General features: G+C 41.1%; 1 protein-coding gene across 2 annotated transcripts in view; it reads left to right on the top strand.

Moving 5' to 3' along the window:
• Nucleotides 1–11340, top strand: part of nrip1b (nuclear receptor interacting protein 1b) — a 60190-nt gene extending 48850 nt beyond the window's left edge. For both annotated transcript variants that reach the window (XM_088321023.1, XM_088321024.1), the window contains one exon: nt 5613–11340. In XM_088321023.1, coding sequence (XP_088177149.1) covers nt 5933–9448 — 3516 coding nt within the window. In that variant the 5' untranslated portion in view covers nt 5613–5932 and the 3' untranslated portion in view covers nt 9449–11340. The remainder of the gene's footprint in view (nt 1–5612) is intronic.
• The last annotated feature ends 5556 nt before the right edge of the window (nt 11341–16896 follow it).

Below are 16896 nucleotides of genomic sequence, written 5' to 3' on the forward strand. Positions count from 1 at the left end.
TTCTATTTCTATGTCTATTTTGATTTTGTATTTATTCGTGTGTTTGATCGATCCTCGTCACCCCTTTTTTTGAAGTTTATCCATTTTCAGCCCTCCACAGCTGTCTAGGTATTCTTGTGTTTACCTGTCTCAAGGTGAACCAGAGCTTTTAATTCAAGTTCCCTGCAGTGTGCACTCACTCTTGGAAGAAGTGCGTTTGGTCAAGCAGCTTATGTTTTGCCTTATTTAATCACGCCACGCCATATTGAATTTGCAAACAGCGGTCACACTGCATGTGTAAGCGGGCAACAGGGATGGGCTGCAGATTACATGATATATTGGTGTTCAGGCATCGCCTCTCCTTTTAAAATTCCTTTAACCTTGACTCTACTAAACAACAGAGAGAACACATCTGCCAGGCTGGTGTCAGACATTAGTACACACTGCTCAGGCAGCATTGTCACTTTTTATTAACGCCGAGAGCTTTTCTATGGACACCAGCTGTTGGTTGAAGTGCCAACGCCTTAGTTACATAAATGACCTTGACTTTAAAGACTTTGCCTCGGCTCCCCTCCCATCTTGTTCTTTTGTTTGGTCTCATACATTTTAAAGGGATTACTGTTCATAACGATGAAGGTCATTTAGGAAGAAAAATTTAGATAAATCCACTGCGTAGGCAAGTATGTTTATGTGGAGGTCACAAGGAGGGGTAGCGAAGGTTGTGTTAAGTCTTCCTGGGTCGTATTTTCATCTGGGTGTATTGTGTTTTTAGGCAGATGAGAGAGTTCTATGACTAAGGCTGCAACGATTATTTGACATTGTCGACAAAAATCGATAACAAACTGTTGACAATGAATTTCTCGTTTTCCCAACTGAGAGGCATCTCTACATGAATGCAATCTCTTCTAAGAGTCACTAATGCGCAATAGCGTCTCTCTCAAGCAGTAACATAAACATACAGAAATGGCGGTGTCAACATCAACTATGAATACCAAAACTGCTAAAATTTTGGCGCATTTTAGCCTGGATATGGCAATTAAAAATACTACTTGCAAAGTTTGCAAAGCAGATTTTGTGTATCATGGCCATAGACAAAATCAAATCGGACAGTTAAACGAAACGGAGTCTGGTTCGCCTCGGGGAGATTCAAGTAATATTCAAGTCGATACAGTTTTGTTGACATGCATCGTACATTTCATATGCATATATTTCACTATGAAAGAGAGCTTGAACGTAATGCCAGACAAACATATTTGAAATTGAATGGATGCAGTCCAAAGAACCGACCTCAGTTGTTAAAGCCATTAGATTTCAAACTGTCGAGAATTGTTAAGTACTTGTACCGACGTTGCGGTTGACCACTGAATATACTTCACAAAATGGACATCCTATTTGTTTTATTTACTGTTCTACTACTGCTACTGAGCCTTTTCTTGTTTTACAGGGATAAAAAGTTTCCTTTTTTTAATTCATGATTTATTTGCTTGTCTCTAAAAAGTTTAGGGGTGACTGACCGAGCACAGTGCCTTATTGGTTTTACCTAGTGCATGCTTATTTAATATTTGTACTAATCTTGAGTATGTTCAATAAAAGAACAATATTTTTCTCTATACACATTTTTCTTGTGTTTATTATCATTTGCCACATAAATGAATACATGTTATGCTAATTTTAATGACAAACAAATAATTAACAGTTTATTTGACCTGTCCTTTTAATAGTCTGATTAGTCGACTATTGAAATAGTCATTAGTTGCAGGCCTAATGGAAAGCAAACTTAATGAAGAGGCATCCAAGTTGGCAATGCTTTGATCCCTCCCCATCACTGTGCCTGTCCGATCGCATTTATGTGTTGGGCAGGACGAGTAAAAATCACTTAAGAATTGTGCTTTCGCTGTCATTGGCTGACATTGTCAAGGATAATGGATAATCACCCCTAAACTGTAACACTGTCTGGGGGAGGGGATGAAGGTCAGGCGTTTTGGGCGGCACAAGAGATGACATTTTAACGGGTGTGGGAGGTCATTTTCAATGTACACACAAGGGAAGATAATGTAATACTAATATACTCATCAAAGGAAATAAGAGGGCAATATGCTTTCGGCACCAACTTTGGTAGTCTTATTTTCTTACATTCAAATAATGTGTTATTTAACTCTGAATTTTCTCGAGATACCTTGGGTTTTGTGACTCTAATGTCTCTTCAAAGAACCCAAGGGCTCTTTCCTATTTTTAAGCTACTGTGAACAACCTAGATACAGTAGCTAGTTCACTCTACCGGTTCTCATGTGTTTTTGCTTTTAATTATACATATATTTGTATGTGTGTTTTATTTATAGGCTAAACCTGCATTAGGTCAACCAAAGTTTGCAAGATCAGCAGTGTTTTAGCAATGAATCGTGTATCGTGATTTTCAAAGAACTGAGCACCCAAGTTGAAGATACAAACCTTTACAGGTTTGCTGTATGTATGGATCAAATGTTGGATCGCAGGGGCATTCTATTCAAATGGTGTTAAGCCCACTGGCGGGAAACTAGCCCTAATCCCAAAGTATCTAAGCAGCATGACCACAGACATCAGATGGCCCAGTATGACCAAGTTAGCTTTTGTTGTCATCAGATTTAGGTCAACAGCTCAGAGATGGCCTTTAGCAGTGATTGATGCTCGCAGCCAAGTCTTGTTTGTTTTAAATACATTTATTAAATGTTTTTCTTATTGATTATTTACGCACTACAAGGCGCACCCCCAAAAATAGTATTTTGTCATATATTTTTCATACATAAGGTGCAACGGACTGTAAGGCGCATAAAATAGAGACTACAGTAAGAGCTACTATTTTTAATTATGTAAAACCACTGGGCCTTCATTCACTTACAAATGCAACGATAAGTTATTTAAAATCACAAAATATTATTTGCAACAGGTGGTGAGAGCGCCTGCACTTTACTACTAGACCACCAGCAGTACAGAGGACATACGAAAAGGAATTAGAGGTTATTTCATGATCGAGTTATTTTTACTAAAGGTACCAGAAACACTGATCTGCATAGTGCATTCTGATAAACATTCGCTCCACTTCCTTACCTGTGCGACAAAAACCTCCTGCTTTAAAATGTATACGTAAGAAAAATAGCTTGTTTAGCATTTTGTTGACTGTTTCTGTCTTAGCAGTGTTACTGACGCACAGGTGAAGAAGTAGACTGATTAATCCATCACAATGCAAATCCATGTTTCTGGCACTGTGAGTACAAATACTGTAATAATGAGAGGAGTTATAACACCTTTTCATCTTTACTACAAGTGGTCTAATAGTAACGTGTCTGAACCCTCACAGCCATGACCCAGGATTAAATCCAGTTGCATACGATGTATTGTGATTTGGGTCAGTAATTAATGTCAATACGGTAGTTTGCTGTAATACCTCGCGAAGTAACTCACACCTACAAATACTGTATGCATTTCTAATTCTGCTGTAAAAAAGACACACTGCGTTATGAAGCACACTTTTAATTTTTGGGCCAATTCAGGGTTGTTTTATTTGCGTCTTAGTGTCCGGAAAAAACTACCTTCCCAGAGAAGCGGTATAAAAGTGCTAACCATAATGTCTCTTAGTGCTACTCAGACTTAATTGTTCCCCGATAAACCTAAATCCAAATACTAATCCCAGCTCATTTTCAAGGCGGAATTAAAAGGACAACCTTGTTAACCTTACTGTCATGACAACCTGCATTTTGGGTGCTGGTTTTCAACCCGATTAAAAGTTCACCACTTTGTTGTTTTGACCCTTGCTAGCAAAGTCTGTTATGTATTTAGACTCTCAAGCGCATGGGTTGCCATGACCTTTGGTCATGACCAAGGACTGCAGTCCGGTTGTGTGACCGACTATGTTGGTGCACTCAGCGGACACGTAAAGGTGAGAACAGCTGAAGTGAGCTGGAAAAGCTGTATTAATTAACCTTTATGGGAAGTGGCCGTGACTGTTGGATGGGTTCTGTATCCATAGAAACCCTGCCGACAGGTTTAGCGTGGAGGTCTCCAAGGGCTGTGCCAATGACACTGTCATAGTAACTGTCGAATTGTGCCTCGAGTGTCACTGGGACGATCTTTGTAACAGACGTGTTATGTGACCGATACGGCTGATCCTCCTTGAACCTTCAGGGAACACCATACTTATTTCACAAACAAAAACACACTCATACACAGCGTCCTTTCTAGACTATAAGGTGCACTTAAAATCCCCAAATTGTCCAGAAATTTGTAAGTGTGCCTCATAGATTGGAAAGCATACAGTATTTTAAGTTGTGTTTGAAGGTTTTACAGGATACTTTCATATTTAATCATTACTGGCCAAAATAGCGATACATTGTATGCAATAGGATTCAAACCCGGGTCACTTCTTCACCTATGTGTCAATAACCTCTATAGCTATTATTATGTATTTTCATTGCTGCAAAATTGTGTAGAATTACATTTCAACTACTTCCGCGCATTTCTCCTTTGCTTCGTTCCCTCTCTGCCGTGTCTTAAAGCCTTATGAGTAGGCTAAAATAGATGGATAAAGCATGTATTGCATTCATTATAAAAAAATAAACATACATCTAAAACTAATAACCCTTTCCTGCTTTTGTTTCTACAGCTATGGCTGGTGCTCAGATTTCCTTTGGAACTATTAAATTACACCTTTGTTTTCTTTAGAGAATGGTCAAAAGTCCAGTTGAACAAGACATAGAGCTAAAATACCACGGATAATTTACAAACCAAAAATGTTGTCACCAATCTTCATGAGTACATGGTCTGTATATGTTTGTGGCTGCTCGTCATCTTCCACGTTTTCTCCTTTGTTGCCACTATTTTCTTTTACACTTTTTATCTAGGTTTTCTAATGGTCAGTAAACCTCGCACGATTATGAGTCAGTAAGGAGAGATGCAATGTAATCTTGAATGGAAACACAAGTCATAATACCGCTTCTTCTTTTATTTTTTTTTAAGAGAAAAAACAGTGATTTTCTCCAGCTTTCGTTCTTTCCTTAAATACTGTACACCTTTAACTGGCAGACTTTAATATTTTGTCGAGGTGTGCGTAGGTTTCAGTTACTGTAGTAGATAGAGGTATTTGGACTATGTCTTTACCTTTAGAGTACTTTCGTTTGCACAATTTGGAACCTTATACACATTTATGCTTACATTTAAACATAATACTAGTGTGTGAGTGGGTGAACAGATACTTTTTTCTGGGGAATGAGGGCTGCACCATGAAATATGCTGGTAGTGTACATGAGGAGCAAGAGGTAGTGAGAATTGAGAGGGATAATCCACTGAAATGACAGAATGCATTAGAAATCATTCACAGCTCTCACAAGACCCTTTTTTGAATGAATTGGCTCTGGGGGGCTTATGTCTCAAGACCTGTTTTCAGGGTGTGGGTTTTAATATTCAATTTGGATCCAATCTAAGCTAATCTACATTTGTCGTTCTTTGGGTAGCAGTAGAGTCGCAGGCAGTGGGACAGCAAGTCTGAAATGTTGCTAAGTAACAACAGCGGTAGATAAGGTAGCGGAATTAAATTGATGTAGAGCTGTGCCACTTCCTGATTTTAATATTTTGTTTCCTTTGTCTCTTCCTTTCTTCTCTAGGTCCCCCATGTGAGATGCACAGATTTGCTTCTGACATCCAGCACCATGGAATGTGTAAAGAACTCCCTGACAAAACTCTATTGACTCCTTTGTTTGTCATACCAACATAGAGGACTGCTGTGTTTCAAGGCATAAGTACTGCCTGGATTACCTCGAACCATGGCTGGTGTTTAAACCCAGTGTTGACAGACTCCACCAGTGAGTGGTCACATTTCTTCTGGGCACTGTGATAGTGCATGGAACTGTCTACCTGATGATTTAGTTGACATTTGTTTCCCTGTCGCATTGCTGAACCATACAAGGGGATTCTAGTATTGAACATGACTCATGGGGAGGAGCCTGGCCCTGAGACACACAAGGATTCAGCTGTTTTAACTTATCTGGAAGGTTTACTGATGCATCCAGTGGTAGCCGGGCCTGGGGCCACAGCAAGCCGGAGGTCTGAGGCAGCCCACAGCAACCAAAATCAGGAAGAAAAGTTGGGTGGTTCGTTTCAGCTACCTGGTCATGGCCCTGCAGTTCCAAAGGCTGGAAACAATGGACCACCTATAGGTTCTTCCCAGCACTTGAAGAAGGCCCGTCTCCTACGCTCTGGTGCTTGGAACGATCCGGGAAATAACAGCTTGAGTTTGCCACCAGTAAAGCTTAACGGCCAAGCGGGAGGCTTGCAAAATGGGTCACAGGAGGATTCTCCCCATGGTGGGGAGAGTACACTTTTGGCTTCGCTGCTTCAGTCATTTAGCTCACGGCTTCAGAATGTGGCCATGTCTCAGCACCCAAACAAGCCAACTAGCGAGTGTTCCTCCCCTGCTGCTGTGCCGCCTGCGGACAAAGAGCCACTCCCGGTGTATAGTACGGCCTCAAACCGTTTAAAGGGCTTAATGAGAAAAAACAAACTTCAAAACCACAGCAACACCCCTTATAGCCGTCGAGGACACAGTCATGACAGACCGCCGGAATCCCCTCGGGCGGCGCACAGCGCTACGCCACCTTCCGTGACTACAGCTTCTGAATCTGTCTCTTGCGCTGACCGTTTGAAGGCCGTCGCCAACATGGTGAAAATACGTTCCAGTCCGGCCCCCTCGCCCAAGCCTAGCGTTGCCTGCAGTCAGCTAGCTTTACTTTTGTCTAGTGAAGCTCATCTGCAGCAATACTCTAGAGAGCATGCGCTCAAAGCCCAGCTTTCGGGAAGATCTGCTAGTGAAAGACTTGCCGCCATGGCACACCTGCAACATGGCGTTGATAAAAGGCCTCCAAGTGTCGGCGGGATTTCAGAGACTTTAAGCTCTTCAACACAAAACGGGACAGCGACAACAAACACGTCAACAACAACACTCCCTCAGTCAGCCCTATCGAATCCGCGGAGCCCTCCTTTACTGTGCGGGCACGTCCAAAGCCCCTCACCGAATCCCCCACACACTCTGAGCAACTTTCACAGCCGAGCATCAAAAGAAAAGAGAGGCCTTGACTCACGCCCAATTCGCCCCCCTCAAACATGCAGCAGTTTGCTGTTACTTCTGCTCAACAACCACAACAACCATAAGCAACTCGTGAAAAACGGACACCTGGAGGATAGCTGTAGTGTTTTACCGCCAAGCGGTTCTTCTTCCGTTACATCTGATAGCGAATGTTCCACCCATGAAAAAAGCCTGGCCAAGGACGGCAGTGATGCAGAGACTTCCTTCTCAAGCTGCTCCCCTATAGATCTCTCTATGAGAAACTGGCCCAAAAAACAAGAGTTGGACCCACAAGCGTCCACCCATTTTTCCTCATCAGCCTTGTGTTCTACTTTCAAACTGTCCACGGAAGTTCCCGCCAATGCAAAGACCCCCCCTTGTCATTCATCTGCCCCACACACTATTGTATTCTCGGCCTCCAATTCAATTTCTTCGTACTCCTCTTTATCTTCTTCTACCTCATCTTTGGACAAACTCACAGAATCTCTGTTGAAAAAGTGGAAGCCTGAGCCAAGGTTAGCAAACGTGGTGAGAAGCAAGGAGCATGAAATTAACCCAGACCTAAAATCCCAATCTAAGATAACACTAATGCAGCTTCTGCTTGAACGCAGAAATAATGAAATCATGAAAAAGCACATAGATGAGGATTTGCCACTTGATATAACCATGGCCACCATGTCTCAAAGTCAATCTAACCTTGTGTCCTGGGAGGAATCGAGAACGAGAAGCCCGATAGATAAACCTGTAGTCCCGGGTAAGCCGACATGCTCCCTGAGTCGAGACCCAGGAGGCGCATTGTCACCCCACTCACCCTCACCCCAGGTCCAGTCGAGCCCGTTGGATTTGTGCAAGTCAAAACCCTTCCCTGCTGAGAAGGCTTCTGAGGCTTCCTTCAGTGCCAGTAAACTGTTACAAAATCTGGCTCAGTCAGGAATTTCTTCATCCTCCCCACCAATCCCATCTGGCAAGGGATTGAGTCATGAGCTTGATAACAGCCGGCCCTTATCCTTATTGGAAAGACTCAACGCTCCGATTAGCAGGAGTACCACCGCGACCCCACTCTCTGATGCACCTTCAGGAAGTACCACTCCTTTAAATAGGAAAGAAACCTTTCCTCCAACTTCACAGATTGAAAATCTTTTGGAGAGGCGAACAGTGTTACAACTTCTCCTCGGGGCCGGCTCAACGACAACTTCAGTCAACTCCAAAGACAGGCCTGAAGGGAGCGGCAGGAAGAGTGCAGAGGTGGAAGGGGGGAGTTTTAACAGTATCCCCAGTATCTCAAACATCCCTAATAATGTCAAGGCGTCAAGAGTTGATGTAAAATTCAAAACAGAGGAGCTGCCTTCCTTTGCTACGTCTGAGGACATAATCAAACGAAAGAGGATGACCAGTTTTGAGAAACCTATCCCCCTATTGGATACGGACACAAACAATGAACATCAACCAGCAGAGGTTATCTCAAAATATGGTCTACTTAGCCAGTTGCTTAAACATCAGACTGCTACGTACTACTCAAGTTCAGGTTCGCAGCCCAGGCAAGTAAAAGAGGAAAAGAGAGTGTACCCTAGCCCTAGTCTGAAAAAGAGACGATTAATTTCTGATCAGATGGACAGTTCGGAGGACACCAAGTCTCAGATAGCATTTCAAAGAGGTGACACATACCTTTTTACCCCCCCTGGTCTTCCAATGGAACCTGATAAGCAGGAGCTCCTGAAAGAGGAATTTCCCATCAAGAACCCACCAAGAGAAACTTTGACCAGAGAGAGTCGGGGGTTCAATGTCCTAAAACAGCTGCTGCTTTCCGATAACTGTCTGAAAGAGTTATCTCAGCAGCAGCAGCGTAGTTCGGCCAGCCCTTCATCCATCTTGCAGCCCAACGGCAAAGCCAACGGCAACGTCCTCGCCCAAACTGGCCCCAACCAAGGCTTCCTCCATGTGCCCGGCTGGCACCCCCATAGTTCGCTCAACTCAACGCTCCCCGCTAAAGTCAGAACGCCGCCCGCCAACGACGGCCTCATCCGGACTCGCCACCCGTCGCAGTGGAAAGGCGCAACAGACTCTGACAATGCTATCAAACGGGAACCAGAGAGCCCCGTTCGATGGAACAGTCCGGAGAATGACAAGGGCTGCGACTCAAATCCGGAATCTCCCCGCTTGTCGCGCTCCAACCCGATCCTCTATTATATGTTGCAGAAAGGCAGCGTTCAGCTCAGGGGGGAGCTGGGGAACCAGACGCCTCAACCAGTTGTAAAAATTAAAGAGGAGCCCGTCAATGACATGCACGCATATGAACAAAGCTCTGAGCCACAATCGCCAAGCAACTGCAATGACAAGCACAGCCAGGATAAGCAGAGGCTGACTCAGTCATCTGAATAGAAGTTGATTTATCAATCGTCTCATGATGAGTCATTGAATTTTTTTGGGTGTATTTTTTTTTAACTGCTTGCCCAATTGGTTGACGGAGACAAATGAAAATGAAGGAAAAAAATAACAACGCTCATTAAGATTGCACTTTCTTTAGTCATTAACTACTACAAACAATTTGGCCAAATACTACTGAAACGACAACAAAAATTAAAAAAAATAACTCATTGATGATGCTCAGGCCCATGATAGTTTTATAGTTTTCTTCATTATCCATGACCTTCTGGGTTATGCTTTTTCCTTTCATCTAAAAAATAAAAGGTTTTAATTTGATTTGTTAATGCACAAGTGTCCAAACTACAATCAGGGGTCCATTTGCTGATTTTTGTGTGCTTGCTAATGACAGTTTGAAAAAGTAAAAAAGTGTTCTTGTATCCTTCAATTTTTTTCTGTATGTGGCACTCGGAGCAAAAAGTTTGGACACCTTTGCTTTTATATAACATATCACTTTGCAACATCTCCAATGTTTACTTGTGAGATCAACAACAATGAAACATCAATGGCCCAAAAATGGTAGCACTCAGATCAGATCAGTTTGAAATTCTCCATCTTGGCAGTTTAAACTGATTACCGTGAGTTCCAGACTACAAGCTGCTCCTTTTTGGCTAAATTTTTAACACCGTGGCTTTAACTACAGCGTGTTGTGTTTTTTGGTTTTTTTTTGGTGGCAACACAGAGGAAAACAGTGAGCTGCTCTTTTCCACAATTTATGCTCTCTAAATACAAAACACCACAGTGACATTTGGAAACCTGATGCGCTTTGAGACAAATGAGTCCTATGTTTTTGCCGACATTATTTATTTAATCCATAACAGTACTCAATTCAATATTTAGAATATACGATATTTTAACGTTTTCACCCACAGATCAAGTCCTCAGTCATACATCCACATTAAACAGCAGTGGAATTTATCCATCAAAAACGCTACACTGCTCCTTCCGTACATCGGCGTCAATTTCAGGTCGTTGAGGTTGTTGAGGTTGCCATTAATCATAGAGGAACGATAACAAGAGAAAGGAATTTGGTCTATTACCGCAGTAACCACCATTGACGAAAAAAGACACTTCTGTGTTGCAATCTGGCAATATTATCCACGTATGGTTGCCCTAGCGCTGTCATTTACAAACATAGGGCTCACATTTTACAGGACATGCGTACCGGGCTTAAAATATAAGAGATGGACGTGTTTTAGTTCATTTTTATGGCTGCTTAAGCTTACAGCTTAAATCTAGTGGGGTCTGTACAAAGACAAAATTGAGTTTCACCCTTCATTTTTAGTATGCAGCTTTTAATCAGGTGCGCTCTGTAGTCCGGAATTTACGGTATTCACACTGCATACAGTAGCCTTGATGAAGGTTAACTCAAGGTTCAAAGTGTATTGGAATCTGTCGATGATGGAAATTCTTTTTCTCCATGTAATTTAACAGTTTTGTTTTTTTACTTTCACTTTGGACGGCGCAAATTCAGGAAAGTGCGTAAGAGGAGGTTCTGGTTAGCACATCTGCCTCATGTACCCAAAAATCGCAGTTTAACACCCCAGTTGCACCAAGTTTGAATATGAAGCACATTGGCTTTTATTCCTAATATCTTTTCAAGGAGCATCCAGAGTTTGCACTATTGAAGCCAAATCCCCTTTTGTCCGTTACAGGACTATTTCAATGGCACGTGATTCAAAATGTCAGTATTGCTAGATGCCTTGCAGAAGTACTGGGCCCCCAAAAACCTTTTGACATCTCCATATTTCAGGCTTCAGACTTATAGATGGAAAATTCTAAATATATCTAAGAATAAATCACATGTGAGACAAACGTGAAAAGAACCCCATTTTTGCAATATTTTTGGTTGTGCTGATAAATACAAATTTGAAAAGTAGGCATGCAAAAATATTGACTCCCCCTTTGAACTTGTACGTTGTACAACTGCCCTTTTCTGCAATTACAGCCACAAGTCTTTTTGGGTATGTCTTGATAACTTTTGCACATCCTAAAACAGAAATATTTGCCCATTTTTCCCTACAAATCAGCTCAAGTTCCTTAAGATTTGATTTTGATCGCTTGTGCACAGCATTTTTTAGATCTTTCTACAGAATTGAAGTCTGGACTTTGGCTTGGCTGTTTTAACACCTTTATATTGTTAGTTTTAAACCATTCCATTGTAGATTTTGCGTCATGTTTAGGGTCGTTGTCCTTTCGGAAGGTGAACTTGCACCCAATTCTTAGATCCCATTCAGACTTTTCTGCCTGAATCATCCTGTATTTGGCTCCATCCATATTCCTATTAACTTTAGTCATCTTCCTAGTCCCTCTAAAGAAAATCAACCCCTGAGCATGATGTTGCCACCACCATGTTTGACAGTGGGGAAGGTGTTTTTTAGTGTTATTCGAATGGCAAATGTAATGCTTTGCATTTAACTCAAAATGTTATATTATTGTCTTATCTGACCAGGGGACCTTGTTCCACATAGCGTTTGTGTCTCTCATGTGGCTTCTTGCAGTGCCGAATGGGCCTTTTTATGGTATTTTTTTCCAGAAGGGGCTATCTTCTTGCCACTCTTCTATAAAAGACAGGTTAGTGCAGAGTAGTAGTTATAATTGTACGCACACACTGTTCCACCTCAGCTGTGTATGCAGGACATCCACTGTAATCATGTTTCTCTGATTAATTATCTCCTTTTTTAGGATGAAAGCTTAGAGTGACGGCCAGGTCTTGGTAGGTTTTGTAGTGGTTTTATGCTCCATTTTGATATCATTGCTTCTACAGTACTCCGCTAGATGTGTAAATGTTGCGAAATTAGTCATTTGGGTCAACATTGGATCATTCGGCTGAGCTGAGTCCACATGGGGACAATATTTTCTGCAACGCATACTTTTTAATTTTTTTCTAATATAGTGTCTCACAATATGTTGAATCTTACAAAATATTTTTCAGTTTGAGTCTGAAACCTGAAATTCGGCAATATGACAAAAACGTTCCCGGGGGGGATGGAGGCAATACTTTGCTAGGGCATTGTATTTGTTGATAAATTGACCTTAAGTGACAACCACCCCTTTACCCCCCACATTTCCTAATTGTCGTGGTTTCTCGGCCTTTTCGCGGTCGTCTCTTGATTCGTAAAAATAAATTGCATGATGAAGACATGACTTATTTCAAACGATTGCCTATGCTGTATTTGTTTGGTATCACTTGCCGCTTTCTCCACTTTCTAGCGTGGTCTTGATAATACATCTTCATGTCCTGTTTTGGTTCTTGATACAATTTCACAAGGGTTCGATGTATTCGTGTAAATAGTACTTTCAGTATGAAAGATGACTATTTTGTAATGTTTAAGCAAAGATATTACCCTAGTTTTTATTGCGCCGATATGTACATTTCAATAATATGCGTAAGGGTGTACATACAAAGGAAGACGTTATGCCCATTTTTTTTTCGGAAGTGGGGGGTTCGGATGGTTTGTTCTTTGCATGTGTCTGTGGTAAATGATAATCTATTCTGCGCTGTGTTGTGTTATAAAGTCTGACTCCTCACTGCTGCCTGTTGCATGCAGACGCATGGGAACTACCTGTGTATCCCCATTGTTGATAATGGGAAAATGTTAAGTCTTAAAAATAGGTCTCCCGTTTTTATTTTTGAATCACACTTGAGTTTTATCTTTTTTTTAAAAAGATGAGGTATTTAAAAAACAACAGACTTTTGAAAAAAATATGATGAGCGTGCGTTGATTTTTTTTTCTTTTTTTTTTTCTTTTCTGTTACTGGTTAACAAAGCTCCCGGGGAGGGCTTTTGTGGAGAATTGACGTACAATCACGGATTTGCATTGTGGATCTAAGAATTTGTCTTACAAACAAGTGTTTTTTGTTTAGTTTTTTTTTCCCCATGTGAAGACCTAAAACCTGTTTTTATGTTCATTTTTGGGGGGTGTTCATTTGCACTGATATCTCTGAAATAAAGTTGTAAAAATGCATGACCTGGTTGAATGGTTTCCATTTTGTTTTTACGTAGGTTTTCTGTGACCGCTTCATGACATTTTTAATTGGTACAGTAATCCCATTCTTTATCGCGGTTTCGCTATTTTGCGGGTTTTTCATTGTGTGTCGCGTTCTGCATTCTGATTAGCTAAACCAGGAATCGCTAAACTTTTTTTAAGCTGAGAGCTACGTTAAGAATTGATTAGCACGAAGGGCTACCAGATTGATATGCATTTCTAAAATGACAACTTATCCGGTTTTTACTATGTTGTTACCAAAGTCTAACGATTAAAAGTTGAGTTAAAATAGGCTCAGTCAACCAGTAAAACATCATGCCAGTTAGAAGTCAAATCAGATATATTAGAAATGACCCATCACTGGTGAGCTGATTTCAGTAACCTGTCCGCAGGCTACTTATGTGTTCTTGGGGGGCTACCACATTGGAGTCCCCCATTATAATACATAACAGGAGCAAAATGGAAGGTTTGACAGTACTTGATTGTATATTTACAACATACTCATGGTATTTCAACTTTTTCACCCACAAATTGAGTCCTCAGTTTATACATCCGAATTGGACAGCAGTGGAAGTTTTCAAAAATGCGACACTTATCATCGGTATCGATATCAGGTCGCTGAGGTTTCCTTTATTCCTTGAGGAACAGTTACAAGCAAATGCAATTAGGTGCATTACCACAGCAACCACCAATGACGACAAGAGAAAGACACGTCTGTGTTCCAATCTGGCACTATTCTACACAATATGGTTACCCTGGTGCTGTCATCTAGAAATATAGGGCTCACTTTTATGTGACTCTGTCCTCAGACACGTTTTCTGAACGCGCAGAGGCTGAGAGCTACTTTGTGTTATTGAGTAGTGTGAAGGGCTACCAGTTTGATGTGTATTTCTAAAGTAACAAATTATTTTATTACTATGTTGTGACTGTTATTACCCGGTTGTGTTTGAAGTAAGGTTGAAATGGGCTCCATCATTCATTAAAACATGCCTGTTAAAAATCAAATTGCCTAGAAAATCACAAAGGCTCGTGAGCTATTTTCAGAACCGGTCTGTAGGTTTCTCAGATGTTCTTAAGGGAGCTCCTAGGCTAAACAGTCTCACTTATTATTGTTGGGCAGTACAGTAGTCGGTGAAAAATTGTTTTAAAAAACTTTCATTACTTATATTGATTGAACAAATACTCAAGCCTGTAATAAATGATTTGTTCTTTGGTTTTAGTATATAATAAATTATTTAATTGTATAATAATTTAAAAAAAAAAGGTTTATACTTCATGGAACCTACGATAAACGAGGGATTACTACTGATTAACCGATTATGGTTGCTCAGTTGTGTTCTGAAAGCCAACACATCAACTGATTGGGATCCGCCACACTGTAAAATGTGCCACGTTCCCTTGAGCTGCGTAAAGCTATTGCACAAGTTATGTAACGGTTCACCTCCAGCTCTAAAATTGGCATTGCAAGTTGGCACCATTTTCACCACCCACGGATGAGACCAGGCTCATGGATGTTGCCTCACAAATGTATCGTGTTTTCTGGACTAAAAAAACAATCCCGGTCGGAAAATGATTGATCAATTCAGAAACAATGTTGGTCTGAATTGCAAAACTTGCCATGGGAATCTAACTCGAGTAGTGATAGTGAGAGGGCTAACACTTTAACACTAGACCACCAATGGAACAAATCGCATCAGACAAGGCATTAGAGCTTATCTCATATTACACTTTTTTTTTACTCACAGTGCTAGTAACACTGATTTGCATAGTACATTCTGATGTTTTTAACAGTCTTTCCATTTCTTCAGCAACAAATGTTAGAGAATTGAGTGTACCATTTTACCCTCTATTTCTCCCTGGTTGTCTCCTTTGTCTGTCTTTTTGTCTTTCCTTTTTTCTCTCCCTTTCTTTCTCACTCTTTTTTTTCTCCCCTTTTTTCATTCGCTATTTCTCTCTTTCTAGCTCTCATTCTTTCTTTTTTCTCTCTCATCTTCTCTATTCTCTCTCTTTCTCCCCCTCTTATTTCCTCCCTCTCTCCCTTCTTTTCTTTCTTTTTATCATTTGGAGCCAGGCCTGGAAATGGGGTCGCTGGAGAGCGCCTGGTGCCCAGACCTTCGCTCACGGGGTAGGGCCGGGCACAGCCCGAAAGGACTGTTCCCCCTCTTCCCATGGGCTCACCAACTGTGGGAGGGGCTAAGAGAGACGGGTAGCAGCCAAAGGAGGGGTCCTTGGCGCTCCGATCCTTGGCTACAGAGTGATTTAAAAGTATTTTTCTTACAGTAAAATTGTTGAATTAATGTAATTGTCCAGTTTATATACGCAATCTTAAGATTTTGTTTTAACAGGATTTTTTTTTTAAATTAAAAAAACATTTTTGAAACTTGTCCTTAGACTGATCTCGTCTTTCCCATTTCGCCTCTAATCTTAATCGCCATGGCTACTTGTAGCAGACAACAACGTCATCAAAGGTTGCTAATAATGTTGTTTTCAGAAAAGAGAGGAAAGTATACATCGAATATAGAAAGACAATGGGAACTGATACCCTCCTGACTCGTGAGGGAAATTAAACAACATTGTTACAGTTTCTCTTAGAATAAAACTAAAACAGAAGTAGCCTGCGAAACATGCATTGGTACATATAATAATAATAATAATAATTTCCTTTGTATTGTCATTCTTTGTAACAATTTACACAGAACGAAATGTTGATACACCTGACCCGTTGTAGCGAGCCGATGCAGCCGCAGCCAACAGAGGGCGCCGCCATTTTTACCAATGTTATAAGTCTTAGGTATGACTCGGCCGAGGCGCGAACCAGCGACCTCCCAGTCTCAAAGCGGGCGCCCTACCATCTAGGCTACTAAGCAGTGTTCACTTTACCTGTGAAAAGTGATGGGTCCCGGGGACTCGCATGCTCAAAAATCTATGGGTCCCAACAGAGATGTATGGGTCCCCAAAATGTAGTGTTATCGAGGTTGAAATCGCAAATCGGCGACAAATATATGATATAAATCTATATATTCATTCAGTTTTAATCATCAATTTATTGTTGGTAATATACTGATTAAAGGGATAACCACAAACCTGTCTTTTTTTATTTTCTTTTATACTTCCTTTTTTCTTAACTTATTTATACAACATAATTCGTAATCTCAATCATCAAAGCAAGTGAGCCGTTTGAGCGCCGGCGTTTTTTTAATGAGTTGAGCCAAAAAAGCCGGTTCTCTAAAAAAAGACTGACTTCTTTTCACTACACAACGAGATCTCGTTGGCCGAGATAGGCGTGCAGACAAAAACTCGAACAGCGAGACCAAAACAACGATGGCGGATCTGCCTGACGAAAGGTTTGGAGTGCAGTAAATCTTTGTTAAAAAAAGTAATTGGGTATTAATGACAATTTTGTGGCAAAAAAGGTTG

The sequence above is a fragment of the Urocampus carinirostris genome, chromosome 17 (genome assembly GCF_059441175.1).
Source record: "Urocampus carinirostris isolate Australia breed hairy pipefish chromosome 17, RoL_Ucar_1.0, whole genome shotgun sequence".
Lineage (NCBI taxonomy): Eukaryota > Metazoa > Chordata > Actinopteri > Syngnathiformes > Syngnathidae > Urocampus > Urocampus carinirostris.